This window comes from Pantherophis guttatus, chromosome 1 (assembly GCF_059756535.1).
Source record: "Pantherophis guttatus breed Tessera chromosome 1, ASM5975653v1, whole genome shotgun sequence".
NCBI lineage: Eukaryota > Metazoa > Chordata > Lepidosauria > Squamata > Colubridae > Pantherophis > Pantherophis guttatus.
In genome coordinates this window covers 199,646,406-199,671,641 of record NC_142063.1, presented here as the reverse complement: position 1 = coordinate 199,671,641, position 25,236 = coordinate 199,646,406, and the positions used below count along the sequence as shown (strand labels likewise).

At 38.3% G+C, this 25,236-nt stretch overlaps 1 protein-coding gene across 13 annotated transcripts in view; it reads left to right on the top strand.

The window, feature by feature from the left end:
- Positions 1–955: 955 nt before the first annotated feature.
- The window catches only part of PLCB4 (phospholipase C beta 4), a 180,682-nt gene continuing 156,401 nt past the window's right edge, over positions 956–25,236 (top strand). For 3 of the 13 annotated variants that reach the window (XM_087882322.1, XM_087882321.1, XM_087882315.1), the window contains exon 1: positions 1,032–1,299. Coding sequence is in view for 1 of the 13 variants with exons in the window: in XM_034432355.2 (XP_034288246.2) it covers positions 1,298–1,299 (2 nt within the window). In the remaining 12 variants the exon portion in view is untranslated. Of the gene's footprint in view, positions 1,300–1,324; positions 1,642–25,236 lie in introns of those variants that run through there. The other 10 variants (XM_087882318.1, XM_034432356.2, XM_087882320.1 and 7 more) reach the window with 8 other exon arrangements.

Here is a 25,236-nt window from a genome sequence, read left to right as displayed (position 1 = left end):
ACATTATGTTTGGAAACCACGCAAGCTGTTATGAGAGCATGATTAGAAAAGGCAATCAATCTCCATAATAAGCAGGCAACCCTCTTTGATATCCTTTTTGCTTTTGGGCAAATGTTTTCTTTTTTGGTCAATGTTTGTCCTCCCGTTTTCAAGTTCATTTGCATTCTAATTCTTAAAAGGCCATGTAATTGAAGCTTTGCTCTCTTTCTCTCTGAGCGCTTCAGCTCACGCCGGGGTTTCAAGTTCTGAGACAAAATAGAGAAACAGTAGGCGATCCAGGAAATAAGCTGCAGAGTTCATTGTTTCCTCTCCATGTTTCATAGGGGCGAAGAGCTTAATATAGACATTGGCTGCCTTTTAATTCTTCTTGGGTGTTTCTGTAATTTGCACCGGATAAGAATTTGGCCTAGTCTTGCTTTGTTGTCAAGTGTGTCCTGATCTACACTTTCATTGGGGCAATTCCCATGGGGCTCAGCTCAGATCCACCTTTTTAAGCAGATCTGCCTGCTTCCATCTCGTGATGGCTCTGATTTCGGAGTCTGCCTGGCTTTTCTGCCGTCCTGCACCTGTTCCGGCACCATTTGTGAGCCCTCAAGAACGAGGCACCTGCTGGCCAGCTTCAATCACAGCCTCGGCATCGAAGACAATACCTCCATGAAGCCGCCCCTCTCCTCCCCCCCCACTCCCTCCCGCCGCCATCCTCTCGATGTATTGTTCTGAGGGCACCGATACGGCAACCTCGCCCCCATCGCGTCGCTTGACCCCCGCCGACGTCTTTGAGGTGGCCATGAGGAAAGGCCACCTCTGCCGCCCAAGCAAGTGCAGCAAAGGCGACGACGCGGCGCTTGGCTAAGGCGAGCCCGTTCCCTTTTGCCCTGGCTGCAGCCGCCGCCGCCTTCCCGTATCTCGCGTGCGCGCGCGCAACCAACGGACATCTCCGGCGGGCCTGGCGGGCGGGCGGCCGGCGGCGCGCTCGCCCGCGCGCTCCACGGCGCACGCGTGGGGCGCGCTCGCTCGCGCGCTCCGGCTTAGAAACGCGCCGCCTTTCGGAGCTGCCTTAAACCCCGCGAACCAGGAGTAGCGACTCACGCGGCGGCTGCCAATAGAAAAGCCGCTCGCCGCGGTCTGGAACTGGGCGAGAGGGAGGTGGGAGGGAGGTTGGGTGTGTGTGTGTGTGGAAAGGAGAGGAGGCGCCCTCCCCAAAGCATCTTGTGGCAATGAGCGCTTAAACGGCAACGGCGAACGGGGCTTTTCTCCTCATTCTCTTCTCCTTCCCGGCACCGTCCGGCGACAGCTGATGTAAGACCCTGGCGGGAGCGCTGACAAAAAGGAGGCGGGGAAGAGGTGGAAGGAAGGCGGGTGGTGTGGTGTGTTGGTGGGGGTGGAATGCGGTGCTGCGAGCCCAGGGAATTGCCTTTCCCCGAGCACCGCCGGGCGGGCAGGTAGGAAGAAAGGGCGAACCGAGTATCCCTCGGCTCCCGGCGGGGCGACGCTGGACAAGGGGCGGTGATCTCCGGCCGCGGAGGACTCCGCAGGGCCTCGGCTGCGTCTCCCTGTCCTCCGTGCAGCCTTTCCCTTCTTCTCCGCGCTCCTTTCCTAAGAGGGAGATCCTCGCGGGGACCGCAGCACTTTGCTTTGCTGGTAAGTCCCGCCGGAGCGCCGGTTTGGAAGAAGCCAAAGGAGCGAAAGAGTTGATTTATTCCTGGCGGCCCTCCGGAAAAGGCTCTGCTGCTGCTGCTGCTTGCTGTTGCCCGAGACCTTGTTAGCGAAAGCCCTTTGGGTGGCATGGCTTCTTCTGTGACCGTTTCCCCCCTGCACCCTCCCTGCATAGACACACACACACATTCACACACACCGGGTTGGTGCACTTTTTGATTTGTTTGGTCCTGCTTTATAAAGTGGCGTCGTGGCAGGTCTCTCCAGAAGCGAAGCGCCAAGCCTTTTCTCCTTTCTCCTTTTGAGTTGTTGATGCCCAGCAAGTCATCTACCTTTCTTTCTTTCTTTCTTTCTTTCTTTCTTTCTTTCTTTCTTTCTTTCTTTCTTTCTTTCTTTCTTTCTTTCTTTCTTTCTTTCTTTCCCTCCCTCCCTCCCTCCCTCCCTCCCTCCCTCCCTCCCTCCCTCCTTTCTTTCTTTCTTTCTTTCTTTCTTTCTTTCTTTCTTTCTTTCTTTCTTTCTTTCTTTCTTTCTTTCCATGTGCATCCGGGGATGAAATGTCAGCGCGGGGTGCTGAGCTAAGAAACGGCTTGGTGGCTCAAGGCTTTTTTTTTTTTTTAACTTCAGTTTTAGAAGCTTCAGGCGGGAGGTAAAGAAAAAAAAAAAAAAGAGGTGCTTGCTATTTAATGACCTTTTCCCCCTTTCCACAGCCTCCCTACCTCCTTTAACCCTGCATGGATTCGGGGCATCTTCCGTGAATTTCCCTTTAAACTTTCCCGGTGAAGGTTTTTCAGAGTTGGCATCGAGCGTGGGATGGTGGTGCGTTTGGTTAAATGAAACGATTCGTGAAGTTTATACAGGCAGAAAGATCCCGGATTCTTAATCCGGATTGGCATTTGATGACTCTTGCCAGGTGTTTTTCAACGGGCTGTTGATTTTCTTTAAAAAAAACAAAAACAAAACCCTAAATGCTTGGCACTGTCTCCTTTGCGCTATTGCTTATCTTCTTGGTCCCTTTCCTGCGTTATTATTGTTCTTCGTGGATGAAGTAATACTTTTGGCCAAGATAGCAATCTTTGGGAGCTACTAAGAAAATTGTGTATGCAGATGTATTGGGGCTACAGTTCCAAGCATTTTTAATAAATTGGTAATATTAATTCCTGCATGAGGATAGAGCACATGGCAGAAAATATGGCACTATATATAATTTATAATATTTATATCCTGCTTTTTTCCCTGGGTGCTTAAGGTGATGTACTTATTTGGTTCCCACAACAATCTTGTGAGATAGGCAGGCCCTGTGACAGAGAGTCATCAAAGAGGTGGCTGGTCCAGACATAAGGTATGGACACTGTTCTCAACTAATTCTGAAAAAGTGTGTCCATATATTTAAATGCAAACATGCATTTAATCATCATAGCAGTAGGACACTTGTCGAAGATTATACAAATCTGATTTGTTCTGGTGTGTGTATATGCATGCGTTTGTCATACTATCACAATGCCATTTTGTCTCTTGCATTCCTTAGTATTATAATACTTATAAAAGTGGTGAGTTTGTGACTGAGTTAAATTGTATAGGAATAAAAGAGTGAGTCCTTATAGGAGAAACATGTCACAAGTGGGGTGTGCCACAAAGGCTCAGATTTGTCACTTATGAATTATGAATTGTATGCATGAATGATGATACTTGAAGAGAGTATCTGTGTAAGTAAAACAATGGTTCAACTTTGGAAACTAGTACCATGTTCCCTATAAAGTATATGAGATTCTGTGATTGGATGCTTTGGTTTAAACTGTCAGGAATCTGATAGCAGCTTTTCTGACTAAGAAATGTTATTAAAAGGCATACACTTTTGTGAGCTGCAGCACACTTAATCCAATGCAAAGAATACTTTACGAAAGCGTATGCCTTTTAATCAAATCAGTTTTATTTCGGAATCCTGATTTTTTTTGTCACCATGGATCACCATGACTGTCTTCCTATAATTAGTATAAACGTATGGTCCATTTCCAAAGATTTCTAATTGAACAACAAACTATTGCACTTTTTGCATTGCTGCCAAATAAGCTATATGGACGAGTCCCTGAGGGCATCAGAAATCTAGCATGAATTTTAAAAGACCTTACTTTTTAACAGTACAGTTTTGTAGCTTTGCCAATTGTTGATGTATGCCAAGGAAATGAAGGTCTGTAAAGAGCAAAATGTAGCCTTGTCATAAATGTTACATAAGTGAAGATTGAATAGGAGTTATTATGTGGCATCACTTTTCAATAGACCACTTCGAAATACCTTGCACAATTGTCTGTTTCCTTGGAACCAGATATAGTCTGATTACATAACTGCCTTTCTTTTGTTTGCATCTTGGCAAATGTTGGAGAGGTTGGCATATGATCCAAAACAGATATCTTGCAAATAAGATTTAGTCCGCATATAAATGAATAGTTTTGAGGTAAATTGAAGGAAGTAATATAATAAATGATGGTATTTGCATTGTTTCTAACTGAACTTTATTTCTGACTAATATAATGGGAAGTACAGTTTAGGTTACATATGCTAAAACAGTGGTAAAATGCACTTCAGCCTGTGGGTTTGGCTTGGCTTGTGGCCCTTGTCTTTGCCTATAAATCAGACCTGTGCTGTAAAATAGATCTGTGCTAGTGGCTGTCAAAACAATTTTCAAACCTGACTTGATATTAGGTATGGTTTCATATCTGCTTGGGTAACAATGTGCTTTGCTTTACAGCTGCACTCCCACGCACAGAAGCTTTGTTTTAAAACACAATTTCTTTTCTCCCTTTTTTTTTTCAGGTTAAGAACCCCTAATTTTTAAACGTTTTAGCCATGGCATGAGAATATGACGCTAAGCAATAGCCGATATGTCTTTAAATGTAGATCCTTCTCTCACATTTACTACCCCAAATATAGAGTAATAGTATGTTTTTTATTCAAGTAAACCTATAGTTCTCTAGTCTTGTTGTAAGATTAGCAATATAGTTATACTTCACAGTAAGAACATAAAAACTCCAAACAGAAATACAGCCAGCATGAGTTGGTGATTGAAAAGGAAATCACAGTGGGTCCATTCCTTTTTTTCTACGAATGACCCTGATAATGTATAGTTGTATTATGGAAAAAGAAAAGAAGATAGGGGTCACCTGTGCTTCCTTTCCCAGTTTGTATAGTCACCACCCAAGACTAAAACATTCTCTCTCTTTGAAATGAAGACCAAGAGGGAGAAGAGTCTTTTTGAGGGATGACAAAACTGTTTCTGGCATATGGACATTGGATCCCAGAACTACACTAGTTTTAACTTCCTTAATTTCCCCATTTTGAGTTAACCTCCTACCTAATGACATGCTTTGAAAAATCTGAAACCTTGTTGTTTGTTTGGAAATACTTTGGTTGATGTAACCGAATAGATCTCAGGTTATAACTTTAAATAACAAATGCAGCTACCCGTCAGGAGATATAAACAACTACATTCACTGGATTTTTAAAAAAATTACCATTATGGGTGAACACAGCAATGAATTTCATGTTTCCGGTATTCCATGTTCAGAGGAGATAGCTATCTTGATGCTAAAGAACATGTACTTTAATGTTTAAGACAAACTGCAGTAGCCAAAGTAGCTGGAAGGGATGGGAATTGTACATTACATCGGGAGATTGGGAAAGCTGCAACTTTATAAAAAAGGTAAAATCACCTGTGAATTAAGCTCCTTCTGGTGACTTCATGGTGATTGCTATTTTATTTATTAATTAAATTTTTATGCCATCCAACTCCTCTACAAGATGGGTTGCCATTATTTTCTCTCATTGTCCTTTTTGAGATCTCATGAGTCCAAAAACTCGAAAGACTAAACCTCTGGTCCCAGTGACGGACCCAGATTGGATTACAACATTATCCTGGGACAAATACATTCAGCTTCATTCATAATTACTTCAGTCCCTACCTATTGGACATAAGAAGAGATTTAGACTATTCTTGGTGCAGGTTTTTTTTTTCTTGGCATCAGCTTGAAAGAGTGATGGTTTGGAATGAGATTTGGAATGCTTGTCTCTTTGAATCAGGGTTTACAGTTCCCCGAGTTTTCTTTTCACAAGGGATGCAAAATATGTTTCACTTAGCTGATTTAAAACATTCTTTCTTGCTCTTAGGTATTCTAGCTATTGTTCTGGTGGTTTTTCTTAATATATTTTGGTTTGTTTTGAGTTATACCTTTTCACGTATAACCAATAACATTCATTTGTAAAACAACTATGAATATTAAACAAGGGGTAACTTCAAATCTTGCACTGTTTTCCCCGTATTTGATCTGCTCTATTCGCTTAGGTTTGGGCTTCTTCCTCCATCCTTAGTCTGTTTAGGTTTTATTTTTTCCAAAGAGTTTATGCACTTTTAGTTTTCACACTTTTACAGTGTTCAGCATTCTTCCAAGCCTCTTGAGTATAAATTGTACTGGTTTAGGTAGAGAGATTGGGGGTCTGAAGAACTGAGCTTTCAGTATATATAAAGGTAACTTCTGTTAAGAAGTTCTCTTCCATTCTGGCTCTAATTTCTTTCTCTAGTTGTTAGCCAATATTCCAGATGTGGTGAAATTGTTCAGATTTTTATTAAGCTTCTCTTCAGGCCAGTCCTGTAGTCCACAGAACCCTATTTTCCCTATTGATAATGGTACTTAGGCTATCTGCGAAATTGTAATTGTGAGCTGTCTCACCCCACTTGCTCCAGCAGAAGAATTTGGCCTGACGGAATCCAAGAGAAGAGTCTTCTGGAAGAGCCTGAAAACTTGGCTCTGCCAGCTGTCATGGACTCCTGGTAAGAGAGTGCTGGTTGAGGGGTTGGTTGACGAGAGAGAGGGAGAGAAGATCATCCATCTTTTTGGTTTTTAGCTTTCTATTATAATTGCTTTTTATGATCTTTTTTACACTTTTTATTGTATGGTAAGCTCCATCATTGAGATGAGCAGCAAAACAAACAAACAAACAAACAATAAATAAATAAATAAATAACATGACTATTGTGATCAATTAATGCAGGTAAGACTTTCTTACCAATCTCTCTCCCCACGCCACCATACACAAGCCAAAAATATGAAAATATTTCTGAAGACCTTTTTTTCCCCTTAATTCCAAAAGAAGTTTTGTAAGCTTAGTCAGGATAGATGCTTGCTTCTGCATGCATGTTGCCTCTGCTGTTTCTTGATAAGTGTTTGTGGGATCTATGGCTACAGTTGTGGTTAGGAATTGCTGTGATAAAGAGAAAAGGGGCCACTGACAGACAAATTTCTGTTGGTTACATTGATAATAATTTCATCAATCTTCTGCATGTAGTCATGTTGGAAGAATAGATGGACTAACATCTAGTGTTAAAAAATGTGTTGAGTGGATTTTTTCTCTCTCTGATTATTATTGATACTAACAATAAACAGCAGGAAAAAAAGCTTTGGAAAATAATTTAATACAAAGTATTCGTTAAATTGTTATTCTTCGTAATAAAATGGCTTTCCTTAAGTTGACCTCCTTTTTTTTTAATTGGACTACAACTTCTTGAATTCTCCTGATAATGTACATGCATAGATAAGTAACACTAGATTGGGGAAGGTCTCAGCAAATTAATAATTTTAATTATTAAGGAGCCTTGGTGGCGCAGCAGACTAAAGTGCTGTTAAGTAGCACTTAGCTGCCAACTGCCTGCAATTACTGCAAGTTCAAATCTCACCAGGCTCAAGGTTGACTCAGCCTTCCATCCTTCCGAGGTAGGTAAAATGAGGACCCGGATTGTGGGGGCAATAAGCTGACTTTGTATAAAAAGAACACTGCTTAGGGGGGGCCGAAAGCCCTACTAAGCAGGTATATACAAAAGTATGAAGGCTATTGCTTAATGCATTGTAAACCGCCCCGAGTCTCCGGAGAAGGGCGGCATATAAATTGAACCAATAAATAAATAAATAAAATAAAATAAATTTTAGTAGGAAAGAGAAATAAAGGGAGAAAATTAATAAGCAACCACCATTAACTCTTGGGGTAATTTTATGACACCTGGTTCATAAGTCATTTTTTAAAAAATCTAACAAATAATTGAGATATTATTAGCTAAATAAAAGTAACAGTTATGACAACACTATTAGCACCCAGATCAAATAATATGAATAGATAGTTTAGGAACATACTTTGGCCAAACTCTGCCATATCCCTATTATGGCATATAAATAACTGGGTATCAATCTTACTTTTGATACTTCTGATTTAATCTTAAGAATCTAAGTTGGTTGCTGTAAAAATGAATAGAAAGCCAATGGAGTCTCTTCTTGGGTGATATGTATCTTGAATAGGCTAAGATGGATGTAGCGGCCTCCTCCTGATAGTAATTCATCAATGTTTCCAGGACAAACAGAAATGTGCTCTCCCCTACTGTTTCCACTTAGTAACTGGTATTTAAAGATACACAAATGTGGGTTTTGCAATACTGTAAGTACATATTACATATTACCCTTGCATTCTGTTTAATTTTTTTTTTGTACTAGATTACTACCAAAGTAAAGTACTTTGTTTCTTCATAATGTTTATGGGATTGAAAGTGGGCCATGATGTTAAATTATAGTTTCTTCTGTCCTTTCATATTTCCCAAAGGATTTAATCATGGTTAAAGGTTAGCTGTAAATTTAATTGTAGTCAAAGCAAAGTTATGGCTCACTCAAAACCACAGCTATTGGCACACGTTGTGGTAACAATGAATCTCAGCTGGAAGAAGGGGAGTTTTGTTTAATTCAAAGAATGAAACTGTAAATGTTGATTTCTAGACTTGATGTTACTCTTTAATTGAAGATATTGGGAGAACACAGGCTTAATAAATACTGTATTGTTTTTCTTCAGAAACTTACAAGTATTACATTGGATGTCTTCCCCACCACCTTGAAGGAGGTGGTGGTGAGGCCTCTCCTCAAGAAGCCTTCCCTGGATCTGACAGTATTGGCTAATTATTGTCCAGTCTCCAACCTTTGCTTAGTGGCGAAGGTTGTTGAGAGTGTGGTTGCGCGACAGCTTCCCCAGTACCTGGAGGAAACGTATCTGGATCCGTTCCAGTCGTGTTTCAGGCCTGGGTACAGCACGGAAACGGCATTGGTCACGTTGGTTGATGATCTCTGGAGGGCTCGGGACAGGGGCTGCTCCTCTGTCCTGGTCCTGTTAGATCTCTCAGCGGCTTTTGATACCATCGACCATGGTATCATGCTGCACCGGTTGGAAGAGTTGGGGGTGGGAGGCACCATACTACGGTGGTTCTCCTCCTTTCTCTCTGACTGGTCACAGTCTGTGTTGACAGGGGGGCAGAGATCGACCCCGAGGCCCCTCATATGTGGGGTGCCGCAGGGATCAGTCCTCTCGCCTCTTTTGTTCAACATTTATGTAAAGCCGCTGGGCGAGATCATCCGTGGTTTCAGAGTGAAGTACCATCAGTATGCGGACGACACCCAGCTGTACATCTCCACCCCGGACCACCCCAACGATGCCCTTGAAGTGATGTCCCGGTGCCTGGAGGCCGTACGGATCTGGATGGGGAGAAACAGGCTCAGGCTTAACCCATCCAAGACCGAGTGGCTGTGGTTTCCGACGTCCTGATATAGTCAGCTGGTGCCATCGCTGACTATTGGGGGCAAATCATTGGCCCCCTCGGAAAGGGCTCGCAACTTGGGCGTCCTCCTGGATTCACGGCTGTCTTTAGAAGAGCACTTGACGGCCATGACTGGGAGGATTTTTCATCAGGTTCGCCTGATCCGCCAGTTGTGTCTCTTTCTGGATTGGGACTCCCTACTCACAGTCACTCATGCCCTCGTCACCTCTTGTCTGGACTATTGTAACGCTCTCTACATGGGGCTCCCCTTGAAGTGCACTCAGAGGCTCCAACTGGCACAGAGTGCAGCCGCGCGGGTGGTTATGGGAGCGACGTGGAGTTCCCATGTAACACCTCTCCTGCGCGAGCTGCACTGGCTCCCGGTGATCTTCCGAGTGCGCTTCAAGATTTTGCTTATCACCTTTAAAGCGCTCCATGGCTTAGGACCTGGTTATCTACGGGACCGCCTGCTACCACCAATAGCCTCCCACCGGCCAGTATGCTCCCATAGAGAGGGGCTCCTCCGGGTGCCGTCAGCCAAATGATGTCGACTGGCAGCCCCTAGGGGGAGAGCCTTCTCTGTGGGCACCTACGATTTGGAACGAGCTCCCCCCGGAGATACGGAGGATCCCGGATCTGTGCACCTTCCATCGCGCGCTTAAGACTTTTTTATTTCATCAAGCTGGCCTGGCCTAAATCTTCTCCCCTTTTTAAATGTAAATTTTAATTTGTTTTTAAATGATGGGGTATTTTAAATTTGTCTCAGCCAAATTATTTAATTCGTTTTTATTCTATTTTAAACTTTTGTATTTATGTGTTTTATATTGTGGCTGTTCACCGCCCTGAGTCCTTCGGGAGTAGGGCGGTATAGAAATTTAATAAAATAAATAAATAAATAAATAAATTTAGGGAGTGGATCAGGCTTTTCCTGTTGCAATTCCCCCCCCCCCAATTGTCTTGAAGCATTTAGAGACCACTATTCAGTATAGGAACTAGGACTGATCAGAATGGGTATTACGGTATGTGTGACAATTGCCTCTCACACAGAATACAGGATTCATGGTATTTCTTTCCTCCTCATTCTGCTTTCTATTCATTTTTGGAAAATGACATTTGTGCACTACCAATATGCTTCAGACATGTGGAACATGATTTTATTTCTAGGATGTTGCTAGAGGAAGGTGCATTGCCACTTATATAAGCAAAGAAAATCAAGTCATGATTGTTTTCTGTCAAGAAAGTTAAACTGATAGGGAGATTATAAACTGAATTGATTGTCTTTTCTGGTAAAATGGATTTTGAAATGCACTAGAGATCCACCAAACAATTATGAGAGAGAGAAATTAATTCATTTCCCTCAGTGGTTTGGTGGACAGAAAGGAATTTAGTTGTTTGTTTATTAAATCTGCATCAGGTGCATGGGAATGAAAAGACTATTCAAACTTGCACAGGTTTGCAAATCAGCAAACGAATGGATTAAATAAGCAGTTTGTGGGAATTGTTGCTACCTCCTCCATGGCTTTCCTTGCAGGTACCAGTTTGGTGCTGCAAAATATTTCGGTCTAGATTCTGTCTGGAATTGGCTATCTGTGCCCTCTCCTCCCAAAAATATGGATGTCACTGTGTGTACAGTTATGTACATTAAATTAATACTGGTTATGAATGTTGAGAATGTTTCTGCAAAATTTACTGAAATAAAGAGAAAGTGTGAGTTGTTTTACATAAATCAAATCTGAGAAACAGGATAGATGGTTTCAAAGTTAAGTGAGTTTTTAGATAACAGAGGAAAAATGATTCAAGGCAAATCCTAAGGGCTCATATCTTAGAAATAAACTCTAGAATAGCTGACTTTAAGTCATATTAGATTTCAAATTAGTTATTTTTAGACATACTGTAATAGGTTGTGCATCACTCTGGTCTCCTGGGTTAAAAAATAGCCAGGATATATTTTGCAAGCAAACTATTTGCGATGCCCTTTGCGATATAAAGTGTATGATTTGGTACACCTCATGAAAGAAGTAACTTTGAAGCTCAAGTTGAATACTGAAAAGGCATTGTATATTGAAAAAAGTATGATGTGATTAATTTGTGCTGACAAGCACAAGGGCCTGTGCTGCGGGGAAGTAAATGGCTGGCTTGAAACTTAACAATACAGTGTAAGGCTTGTTCAAGGTTTGTTTTCATGTACTTGGGTTGCAGTCCTAATGTTGTTGAATCCTTTGGATAGTTCCTATGACCAGCTATTCTCGTGCCCCTGTCTGATCTTGACTGCAGCTTTCCCATCATCAGCTAACAGCTGTGATTCTGCTGGAAAGATTAATTGCATGACTGCTAAGTAATTAAAAGTCTGTGAACACCGAACAAGGCAAAAACCTGTCATTACTTTTTCAAGGATGTATGTATTTCTAAGGGCAGTAACATCACTGTTTCAAACGTTCAGTTGTTACCTGTGCAAAGTGTACAAATGATTTTCCCCTTGTTCAGAAGTTAGACTGAGAGTGCTAGTTCCAGGAACAGGGGCACAACGTTTGCACTGCAGAATTCCACTTCTTTAGATTCATTTTGATTTTTATAGACAGAAGGATAAGGAAGGTGTTATGAAACCTCTTTGGTTCAATAACTGTAAATACTCCTCATTCCCATGTTTTTCCAGCCTCTGTGATTTCTGTAAGAAGATATACATAATGGATTGTAATGGAATTAGATTAAAACATTTATATAGGGATCTGCAGCATTGCAGAGATGAATGTCAAAGAGTAAATGCTACAGCTACCAAAATGTCTCAGAACCATAATGTTTTCAATTAAATTTGCTCTTTTTTCTGCACGCCCATGCTCAAGATAGCTATCAATAAAAAGAGCAAAATATAAAACAGATTAATTTAAATGACAGTAAAATATGATGTAAAAACATCCGCAAAACAGATGGTAACCAATCTGCCAATGTTGTGCCTGAATGGAGATACATTTGCCAAACAACCTTTTTTTTCATTTCTATAACACAATTTTGTTCTCACTTATTTGGAAGTAATGCAGGTGGCAGTTCTGATCTCAGAAAGGCTAAGGGTGGGATTGAGCTGAGATACTTTGAGGATAGGGCTGGAGGAAGCAGAAAAATATCTCAGAACAAGACTGGCAAACTACTTCCATGCTGTTGAGGTTGACCTGGGGGAGATTTTATTTTTACCTTACGTGGAAGCAATATCCAGGACATTCAGAAGAGCTTACTTCCAAGTCAATCTGAATAGGATTGCAGTCTGGGATGAATTTTCCAAGATCAAAATCAGACTGATTTCTGCATGTTTATGGTGAGGAAAAATGATGTATTTTTTCTTCCCATCAGATGGGCCATTGGCGTGTCTGCTTTTTTTCCCAGTACTTCATGATTATATTTTTGGTACTGAAGTTGTTAGATTTTTATGGATGTTTTTGCTCTGGTTGGTTTAAGCACATACATTTAGGGTTCTGTGGACTATCTGTGAAAAGGTGATGGAAGAGTTATGAGCAGTTTCTCTTCATTGTGGTGTAGTCCTGGCATATGATGTTCCAATCTATATTTAGTGCTGCCTTCCAAATCCAAAGTTGGAGATCCACTTTACTTTGATTTCCAACTTTGGTTTGAAGGTTAAATACTATTCATAATTAATGATGACATAACACGTGATGAAATGTTGTTAAAGAATTTATATACAAGAGGAAAGAGCAAGGTGAGCTGACTCAGATACGGTGAAAAATCATGATGTCAACCAACTTGTATGAATCTCAAGCTTAATGTAGACTCATCCTTTGCTGCACCAGTGAGGTTACAGAAGAATATATAGACCCACGAGCTTTACAAAGTTTTGTTTTTGTAATGTGACCTTCTGTGATTTATCTATAATAAGCTTTTAACTTGGAATGTAGTGGCCTGGAGTAGTGTTTAAAAGAAGGAAATGTTTTTAACTGAGAAGGGAAGAGGTTATATTTTTTTAAGATTTCTAAATGACCTGTGGAATTTAATTCTTAACTTTTATTATTATTATGCTTATTTGGCAACAGACTGTCTACAAGTTACATAAATGTATCATTGTAGCAGCTTGCCATTCCATCTGCTGACACATCTATCTACCCATAATTATGCTTTTGAGTTACAAAGAGAAAGAGAGAGAAAGATATTTATACAGTATGCTCTTAGTTCTACATAATATTAGTATGAAAAATAAGATTTTTGGATTTAAGAAGTTCATATTAGGTTCCTATCTCTCCAGTAGTCATGAGAACACACTTTAAAATCCTTGGAAATAAGCCATTTATGTTTTCTTGTTTAAAACATTTATACAGCCACTTAACATATCAAATTCTGGGTTGCTCCCAATCAATAATTAAAACATCAGTAATAAGGCAAAGTAACACATATGTTTACTAAAACATAAAATTAAAACCCTGGCACCAAAGTTAGGTTTCTACATTCCATCCCTCGTTAAATTGCTTATCTACCTTACCGTATCCCAGTCCTTGGGGGGGAAAAGCCAAGTCTTGTGTTTTTTGGAAGGCTGGGAAAATAAGGTCCTGTTGAACTTCATGGGGAAAAATATACACTAGTATAGGGCAGGAGCTGTCACAGAAAAGGCACACTTCCTAGTTCCCATAAGATGGTAATGTTTAAGGGAAGGGACTAGCAATGTGCCCACTCTATCTGCTAAGTCAGGTAGCTGTCCCTAGGGAGATAACCTCGCAGATAACCTGGCCTTTTGTCTGGCTCCTTCCTTCCCCTTTGCCCATCAACTGCAGATTGGTAGAACTGAGATCTGACAAGCAACCCAGTATAGGTAACATTACCTTTTTAGCACTCTCTCCACTAAATTATGGAATTTCTCAAAGCTATTACTAATATGTTTTACGAAAGATAAACATTAATGGTACAAGCAAATACGCCCATGATGGGAACACATCTTAAAAAGGCATTATTGATGAAACAGAACCTCTTACCTTTGTTCACACATACTAAAATAGTCCTAAAAGATGCGGATACCTATCAACACAGGAGTTCACAGTTTTTATTTATTTAGCATATGCTAAATACAGGGACTTATAATAGTTCAAATGTTAATGTTCAGTCCACCCAGCCATTCAAGGACAGGGTGCTCTATGTCAAAAAAATTAAACATTGGGCTTTCACAATCTATTTCAGTCCATTGGTGATTTGTGCTGCTTTATTTTCTTCCTCCCCCAACCACAATGTTTTGTTACTACTAATTAGGAACATTGATTAAACTTCCAGTTCCGAATATAACCTTTTTTTTAATTTGTCATCTGTAGATAATAAGTACAAATAACATATGCTTATCAAACAATGTCTTACTTTAAAGTAATTCAAAAGCATTCCATTTTTTTCATTTGTCTTTTCTAAGCCAATTTTGTAGGGTGTTTTTGGGGTCTGCCAGGCAGATTAATTTAAATGAATGAATGTGAACAAAAGAACTTGTTTCCCAGGGGAACAAAGCATTAGTTTGCTTCTCTAGGCACATTTTGCCTTCTCCTGAGAATCCAATACCCTGAAGAATTAACTGTTGTAGCCTTCTGTCTCTGAGGAGCAGCGTATTTTACTGAAGGCTGAAAGTTACATAAAACACATGGCTACAATTAGTCAGGATGTTTTTATTCAGTTTATCAGTAGTTATAAAGATGAAGTATTTAAAGGTCTTTAGCATATTGGTCCTAGGTATAAATATACACTGAATGGGATTGCAAAGCCTGGAAATGGTAAGAACATTCCAGAAAGATCCCTCATAACTGTTTGTGGCTGTTGTAAGATCCTAGAAACTATTTTTAGATGACAGTCAACTCCAGCTGCCACATCAGTCCATGGTTTGAAGTATCCATAGAGCAAATATAAAATAAAATAATTATAGTTAAAACTTGTAGGTAGCTAGTGACTCACCTAACTCATTTGTTGGTTTTCATTTCTCAGCTGATCAACACCATCAGTTTTAGCTGTGTTCCAGGGCAAACCAATGAAGTATTTTGTAGATCGTAATTTAATATGCTTTGTCCGAATCCACAAGCATATTCTTCTTCAAAAATTCTGATTTCATGTGAATGATTAAGCTTTTTGGGGCTTGGTGTGACATTTCAACTGAATTAAAAAGTACATGGAGAAGAATAGTGTATTGCTTCTGTATCTGATTGTGGCTAAATCAAGTGTAACTTTGTGTATCATTTAGAATCTCCTATTCCGTTGACTTGCAAATTAAGTACGGATCCTAAAACAAGGCAATCTGTTTGCTGGACAAACAGGCGACCTACTTTATGACTTTATTTTCTTCATTTCATTGCAGAATCAGAAACAACATGAAAATCCAGCTTTTCCTCTTTGCTTTTATAATGGATGTGTCTTTGCAGGTGTACACATATGCACATATACACAGCGCTGTACAGAAGTGTCATTTATTCTTGATATGGTTTTATAAGTATATTATTGTTCTTGGTGTTTGCATAAAGTTTTAATTTTAACCCACTTCCTGCAATTTTTTTTTTTAAATATATAAAGGACAAAACAACGGTGCTTTGATTCTTTTTATTCCCTTTTGTTTTTTAAAATCAATCTATCTTTGTTTCCAGGGAGGCAAATAAAAATGAGACTTTAAACTCTCACTAACAGAAAACAATGAAGAGTTTTCTGGAACCTTACAGACAATTATTATTGCATAAGTTTTTGTGGATCATAGTCTGCATTATCAAATTCATGAAATATTACAAAAGTATTCAAAATTGTCCTGTTGATGATGGTCATTAATAAAAGAGTAGCTAGCCATAACAGAGGCCTTCTTTTCTTGAGGTACTGTTAACACATGTAAGGTGATTAAAATGTTGGTCTATCATACTTTTCACTCTTTCTCACTTCTTCTTTTATTTTCCCCTCCTGCCATTCTTCTCCACATTTCTCAAATCTGCACTGATAAAGTGGCATATTCTCCACAAAGATCTACCAACTGAGACAATCACTAAGTCTCTGAGGTGTCACAAGACTTGGTTGTTTTATTTAAATAGTTATGGAGCTTAGCTATTATGGATGGATTGTTATTGCTTTTTGCAATGTTTATGTTACATTTCAATTAGCAGATACTCTTTTCTTTCAGCTCAGGCTCCTCTGTCTTTCAAGACAAGGGTTGAATCTTTCTTTTGCTGCAATTGAGAACCTGAAGAAAATAGCGGCATGAGCCAAGCAAAAAGGAATGTGTGGGGAAATTGATTTTATTAAACAGAAAAACAAAAGTTCTAAGAAGTTGTCACAATTTGTGGTGATTCTTCATCAAAGAAATACCTTAGAAACTATTTTCTCTTGCTCAAAAGTAAATTGTTGTCCCTAGCTGCCGTAAAATATAAAGAACAATAAGCAAAAGGATTAAGAAGCTTCACAGTGAGCAAAAGATATGCAGTAATGTAAAAGAAAGGTATGTGGTGGCTCAGTGGCTAAGATGCTGAGCTTGTCGATTGAAAGGTCAGCAGTTCAGTGGTTCGAATCCCTAGTGCCGTGTAATGGGGTGAGCTTCAGTTACTTGTCCCAGCTTCTGCCAACCTTGCAGTTCGAAAGCACATAAAAAAGTGCAAGTAGAAAAATAGGGACCACCTTTGGTGGGAAGGTAACAGCATTCTGTACGCCTTTGATGTTTAGTCATGCTGGCCACATGACCACGGGAACATCTTCGGACAGCACTGGCTCTTCAGCTTTGAAACGGAGATGAGCACCGCCTCCTAGAGTCGGGAACGATTAGCACATAACAGTATGTGCGAGGGGAACCTTTACCTTTACCTTTAATGTAAAAGAAGTTCAATCTGTGAAATTAAAATATGGGAAGATCAGGACTAGCAAATTAATTTATTTATAGAGTGCATAGCTGTAAAGGGAGGAATTGACTGCTTTGTAGAAAATGTCACAAGACAATGAAGCATGAGGATGTAAGTGATGTTCTGCTTTTGGGAATCTAGCTGAATTTTGTGGCAACAAAAGGCAGGATTGAGCAGGCATTTGGTCTGAGCAGTAAAACAGCTTATTGAGTTGAGCCAGAATCATGGATCACCTGGACCCAAGTTGTATCTGAATGTTGTAATAACCACAGTTACCTGATGTCTCACTGAGCTTAATGGGTTTACATCTGAATCAATGTTTTTATGATTGTTTCATTAGTGAAAAAATATTGGTGCATTGGTATGTCTAAGCTGCCAAAACTTTAATTCCAGGTTCTGTTTATAGAATTAAAGGAAAACAAGGTTGCTGCATGAACATTGTAGGTATTTTATGCTGTTTACTTTCCATCCTTTTCCATGAGGCTCTCACAGATTGTTTCGGGATATGTTGCTCAGCAGTTCCAATCCGTTGGAATCTTCTGGGGTTTGAACTTTGAAACAAGCTGTTAATGTTACCTAAATACAAAATTGGATTTTAAGATGGTGACTTTATCATTCAATTTTAAATTATATAAAATACTATAAAAATGTGAGGGGTGTGCATGTCAGAATTTTAGTATAATGTCCAGCACACTAAATAATATCCAGAATTATATTGTGGGAGTGGGTGGGAAGCTGCTTTAAAATAAGATTATGATGTTCTTATGTCCCATTTAATAAGAGCTGGTAGTTTCTTACTACAATATTCCCTTGGGTTGGCTGACCAGGATTCAATAATTCAAAAGTTACTTAGTGCAAGTAGTTTTGAAAACCTATTTTTAAAATTTCTTGTTAAATAAAAATGTGGTGTGTTTTTTTTTTTTTAAAAAAAATCTTAATTGCTGAGCTGCAGGGTTAGTGCTGTGCTGGTCTCTCTTTAGCCCAAAGCTGCTGGCTATAATGTTGGAACATGTTTGTAAGGAACAGACATTAACTCTAAGAAAATCCCTAGATTGTACCAAGAGAAATCCTGTACACATAAGCACACAGGTATCTCCACTGCTAGTGCTATTAATTAAGAACTCTAAAGGTATGGAGTACAAAATGTATTCAAGGCAAATATTTTATTGCATGGTGCCCACCAACTCTTAAGCAAGTAATTAAGAATTGCTTAGAATGCAAAAAGAGATGAAAATTGTTTTTCCTTTTATCTCCAAAGTCAAGCAAGTTTTAATTATTTTTATCTTTATTTACATTACTGTAATTGTCTGGAGAGATTTATTTTAAAGATTTCCATGTTGATTATTTTAGAAGCAACCTCATTTGTTCAAGGTTAGGCAAAGCTTTCTTCCCTCATAGTTCATCTGCTACCTTGTATGACACAACGTGATGCTTTCTGAAAGTTTTGCTGGAAGTTGCTTGCTTTTCTGTGTGAATAAAAAATATGAAACCATAGTGTTGAATGAGGATACAAGTAAAAAAAGCTTTTTCATTAGTATAAGCTGCAGAAAGTAAGCAACTGGCAAACCAAGAGATAGGCATACCTTGGCTGAGCTTTTCCACTTTTATGAAAATGCAAATGCATGGTTATATATCCAGCAATTATTGCCAGATATTAGACAAATGAGTATCAAAACAGTTGTAAATATTTGGTAAGTATTTCTCTAATATGGGAAATATGAAGATGTTCTTTTTAGAAAAATATTTCTATTGGAAATATTTCGTGGAACAACCACGACACATATATTCTTAAGAACTTTTGGTGGGAAATGTTTTGTCTTGACAAAGAACTAAAGATAGCTCTTGCTTTGCGAAGAGGGCACAGCAATTCGTTTACTTGCTGTTTAAACCCATACTGTATCACCTACTATCCCATTTTAGAAATCCTTGTCAAATGTTACACTAAGCCCATTTGTACCATGAAGGCTAGAGTCATTTCCGGATAAAAGCATGAATTTTCTTTGTATTTATACAGTTGACTAGCTGTGACCATTGGAAGATATTTGAGGAATTACAGTAATGGGATTTTATTCTGAAAAATAAATGATGCAGGAATTGAATCCCAATTTAGAAATATCTTGTGGAATGTCATTTGGTATATGAAGTGTTACAGTTAGGATAAATGGATACCAGAGCATTCCTGATTTATCTACTTTCTGGTCCACTTATCTGTCCTGTGGTAGTGAAATTTTGTGACCCTTTTTTTGCATACATCTAACTGGAAGCTGGATTTTTTTTTTTTTAGGTAACATATGCGTTTGCATTCATTGCTTAATCCTTCTTATGCATTAAACGTCTGAGTTTGATTATTGATCAGAAGAATATGGTTAATTACTTTCAGAAAAATAAATGGTGACTTGGAAAAAATATAGAATGAATAATTTCTCCCTACTTCCTTACTGCATATTTTTTCAATATGTTGGTGGAATTTACAAAGTAGAAGCCGAAGTAATATTGATAGCATATGATTTTTGGATTATATGCAAGTGTTACATATTCTTGCCTAGAAAGAATCCACACTTTTAATACAAAAACATGATACAGTTTAATCTTTATTTATGAAAGTGCAACAGCTGGACATGAATAAATGCATTTCAACTCAGATGGATGATGTGACAGAATAGTTCCACCTCTTTGTGTTGAGTGTGGCTTACATTTTAGAGATACGGTATTTAAAGATTGGAGTCATTTTCCCCCCTTCTCCAGCATGTTCATGCTTGATTTGCTTCTTGTAGCATGTTACAGAAATTGCATCTGCTCCCAAAGAGGTACAGAATTGAACAGGAAATGAAATGCTTCTGATGCCTAAATGTGCAAAATAGAGTTCTCCGAGTGACTTGAGCTAGGTTCTTCAAAACTGGCTGATATAATTCAACTCATTTACTCCATAGATCCCAGTCTATCTGCCGCTTACCCATATGTCCAGATCCAATATACTCCTGCCAGATTCATTTGGGATCATATGCTCTGTGCCTTTCCCTGCATAAGTGATGAAGCTGGAGGCTTTTTTTTTTTTTAGCCCAAGATACAGATTTGATTATGTTTCCTGGCTGAATTTCCAAAGTGCGGGTTAGTAGCTGATTTCATTAACCAAATGAATAGAAGTCTTTCCATTGTCGCTCACCTCCCCTTCCATTCTTGCCATCTCTGACTGTATTTCTCGTTATTACTTGCTTCCAGTGCCCTGGATTGTTGACAATTGATCTACATGCTTTGTCAAATGAACTTGACAAAGGGGGAGATCATGATGTCAATAGGTGATTGCAGGTTCTTAACTGAATGGCTTTGCTTGGGTCTGCTTTTTTTCACAGAAATTATGAAGCACAGATATGATAACATTTCTTTCCTCTGTCTTCCATTCCACACGTCACATCTGCTTCTATAGTATTCGACAGGAAAAGTGGGAAAGGAAGATCCTGAGCATATGCAATATTCAGTTTGGTCTAGTGGTTAAGGCACCAGGCTAGAAACAGGCAAAAATCTGTTTTGGGCCAGACACTCTCAGCCCAACCCACCTCACAGGGTTGTTGTTGGGGGAAAATAGAAGAAGTATTAGATATGACAGTCTTAAGTTATTTATAAAAAATTAATAAAGGCAGGATAACAATTCTAAAAAAAAAATCTAAAAATTTAGCATTTTAAAATACTTAAATTACAACATTGGAGGAATGTATTTTGCTTCTGGTGACTGAAATTTATCCTCAATCGCAGATAAGGGTTCATATTTTTCTTCAAATTAACGGTATGTTTTGAAATACAAGTGATTTAAACTAGTATCAATATTTATGTGTATGTGTATGTGTAATCGGTTACTTTCAGCATTATTATGGTTGGTCACACAATCAGCCAGATTTTAGATTGCATTTGGCATTTTTAATCCACTCATCAAGTCCTTCCCAAAGGACCAGGGATAAGAAAATGTTGTCTAGGATAGTGTTTAAAGGTATTGTCGCAGGATGTAAGCTGTTCCAAGGAAAGCTCCCTTTTGAAATTGACTGAGAATCATTTTGTCAATGCTGCTGGCATTCAAATGGTGTTCCAAATGTTTTGGAATTGCACCCAAGGCACCTATTGCTATTGTTCCTATCTTGACTTAATTTAGCCATAGCTGTTCTACTTCTATTTGCAGGTCTTTGCATTTTGTGATTTTCTCCAGTTCTTTTTCTTTTGTTCTAACATCTCCGAGTATTGCAATGGCCACTATCCAGACTTTTTTCTTCTTCTTATCAACAACAGTTATGTCTGGGGTGTTATGTGGCATGTGCTTGTCTGTTTCAACTCAAGTCCCAGAGCACCACAAACAACAGCAGGACAAAGTAGCAATAATGGTATATTGGATTATCTGCAAGAAATACCATTTGCCTGCAAACAAGAACTGCTGGGATCACAAAATAGACAAAGTAATAGAAAACAAAGAAACTAAAGTGCTCTGGATTTCACCATTATTATTATTTTCTTCTGAAGAATATTCAGCAAATGGTGGTAATGTAGCATTAATTCAAGCTTTATCCAAAGCCTAAGTAGCCCAAGTACCATTCTAATACTTATGTAGTTCTGAGCAAAGGTATAATGTCTAATTGTGAAGTGAAATAATTCTAATTTTTAAAGAACCTTTTAAAGTAGTATTCTCTTAGTGAAGTTTCTAATACTCCAGTAATTATGGGGAAATTTTTGCTGACTCACTTTATAATCTCTGTTGTTAATTCTCAATATTTTAGAAACTTTTCCAATTCCTTTTAAACTACTTTTCTGTCATGTGATAGTGACACATGTATTATGATGCTTGGGTGTGTTGTGTTCTAGATGTTGCTAGTATTTTTTCCTTGTGCTGACATACGGCAGTTATTCTGGAACATTTTTTCAACATTATGATTCTATGAATAGTCTGGGCCATCAATTCCATCTTTTTTCATAAATTCCAATGCATCATTTTTGCCACACAACTATGTCTTTCTATAATTTATCTGGGTAATGGTGTCATAGCTGTTTATTAGTGGTCAACAATCTAATGTTTCCCTTTGCATAATTTACATTTGCTAGTGTTTCTAGTTCCTTTATATTTCATTTTTATGGCATTTGTCAGTAGTGCCAGTTCTTGTGATGTAAATATTAATCCTTCCATTTCCTTCTTGAGGGATCCAATCTGAAGCCATTGCCAAGTTTTGTTACAATTTCCTTTAAAGCACTGGCCATGAAGAGGTTTGCTATTATATTTTTACTCTGCCTTTTTTATATTTTGTTCAATTTAAGGTGTCAAACATGGCTAATATTCCTGCCTCATATTTTCCTCACAACTGTTTAGTTCTATATTCCACTGTTGATTCTGTCACATTCAAATAATTTTCCTTGCAGATATTTATTAATAACACCTCTTTTATATATTCATTTAGATATACAATTTCATTCTCCACTGTTCATTCCTCACTTCACTTGTAACAAACCATGACCAACCAATTTTCCTTGTTAAATACAAATGATCTTATTGGGTGTAATGCATGATGTAGTGTCATAAATTTTCAGATCTTTCTAACTAAAGCAATTAGTTCAGCTTATGTCCAACCAACAATATCTGTTGTATAGTATGTTATTATAGGGGGATTCCAGGTATTAATGGCTTTGACTGTGTTATCTTTACTCAGTTTGATTTTAGAACCTTTCTAACTCATTTGTCATATTGCCTTCTTCATTTGAGTGTGCAAAATATGGTTTGTTTCTAAAATAGCCGAATTATACCTTTCCTTCGTTACCAATGCTTTGATTTGCGGGCGAATCAGTATGTACGTTCCATCTGAGTACTCAATTTCCCCCTTTTAATGCCAGCATAGCAATTTATCGATTCCAAATTTCATCTTAATGTCAACACTAAAGATCCCAACTGTTTTTAAAAGTGTATTTCTATAGATTATTTTGCATCTAGTTTCTAATCATCCATGTGGAACAAATATGAAACTTTTGTCCTTGTTTATTTCATTGCCCAATGGCATTTTATTCAAAATTATCAGCAGTGGAATAAGAGCTGTATTAAAAAGGAATGCGAGCAAAAAGTCGTCTTGTAAATTCCTTTCTAATTTTGATTTCTCCAAGTTTTTCTGGCATCTATGCTATTTTCCAGTTTTCGACTGTATTATTTTAAAATGTTATATTTTAAAATTAATTCCAAAAATGCTCAAGCATGTCTTAATTCATCTATGGAATAGTGAATTAAATCTTTTTTTTTTTGTAATCAGGTCAAGCTAAATAAAGATTCGTTTTACTGGGGTTTTTTTGCATTTTTAAGCATTGTCTTTTTTTTATATATATTCTTTTATAACGGAAAAATTTAATAAAGTGTATTTTAAGCATTGTCTTATCAATCAACAATTGTTTGGATTTTTGAAATTTCCTTTTTGCTTTTTGTGTATGTTTAATTGTTCAATTGTTTGTAGATGTTACTGGCAATTTACTTTTGTTAACTTACATGTTGTAGGATTGGATGAAAAATATTGGTTGTTGTTTCTTTGGTTTTGTCTTTCAGGATTGGAAATGTTCAGTTTATGGTTCTTTATGAATCCTTGCTGTAATATTTGAAATGATTCATAAATCAAAAATGTAAAATGGACAAATGTTTTAGCCGAAATTCCCCCCTGCCTCCCAAAAAAAATCTCGGTGTACTTCCCTCCCCTGATTGCATTGCTTTTTTAAACTTATTTTTATTTTCCCATTTTTCAGTTTTTTAAAAAAATATTGCAGACTAGAAATATGTTTGAACTTTATTTTCCAGTTTAATTTTCCACTTTAACACCAGATCTTCGCTTTGGTGGCTTGCTTTTAATCTATAATGCATTTCTATTGTTATTGCATTTATGAGGCTTATTTGAGATTATTAGTCTCTTTGATTATTTTCATCACAATTGAGCAGCCCTATTTGCATCATGCAAAATTTTGTTTAAATTTTTTTTAGTAGATTTTAAAGGAGATCATCTCAAATTATTGTTGATAGTCAAATAAAAATAATTAGTTCATTATTTTGAATAGAGTTCATTATTTTAATTGGCTTCATCCAAATGGGTGTTTATGTTTATTTGTTCTTTTGTAGCTTTTGCAGCCCATTTTTCTTTTTCAGTTTCAAATCTTTTGTTTGCATGTTTTTAAAATGGTTGTTCCAACCCATTAAGGCAAGTATTTGGAAATGGCTTCTGTGTATGAAACAACTCTGATACATGAGTCGTTATTAGTGCTATTTGATTCCAGAAATTTTATTTTTCAAATTTCATACCTTAGAAAGCATAGTTCAGTGGGTTTGATTCCCAATAGATTTCACAATTTCTTCATTTTTCAATGATTTCTTTCCAGGACTTTTGTGTTTTCTTGTCATGGTTGCTTAGAGAGGCAACAAGCCCTATATTTGACTTCTCACTCAATACCTGGAAACTAGAGCACTGGTTTTCCAGGTTTCACTATTTAGAATTATAACGATAATTGTACAGATTAAATACAGGTAATTCTCAATTTACAACAGTTTGTTTAGTGACTGTTCAAACTTACAATGACACTGAGGGACTTCCGGTGGCACCGCAGGCGCCGAAGACGCTCCTTTGTGAGCGCCAGCCCCGCGATCGCGTAAAGCCGCTAGAACAGCGCAATTCGGCTGTCTAGCAGCTTGGAAACTTTCTCCCCGGAAAAAAGGGAGGAAGAGAGCAGATGGGTGCAGGTAGAGCTCCCCAAGTGGCCCAGGAACAATTCTGGGGCTTGAAGGGTGAGAGCTCCCTGGAAGCCCGACAGAACTCCGGATCCGGGACGTTTCTGCTTTAAACAGAAGAAGACGCGGCGACCACCCCTGCAAACAACGCTTTGAATTAAACATTGGATTTGGAAGCAGGCTGAGCAAACTCAGGAGAGATCAGATTTGCAAGTACTAAACTTTAACTCCAAATGTGTATTACTTCCTTCTGAGTTACTAAGGGGAGAAAGTGAAACCAAGATGGCGATTGAGCTTTAATGGGGCGTGAAAGTGAAAGTTAAAAAGGAAAGTTTCGTTTAGCGCTGGCAGCCCCTGTCTAAAATTAGAGATCCTTGCTTTGAAAAGAAGATTAAAGGCTAAAAAGACTATAGCAGTGTTTTTTT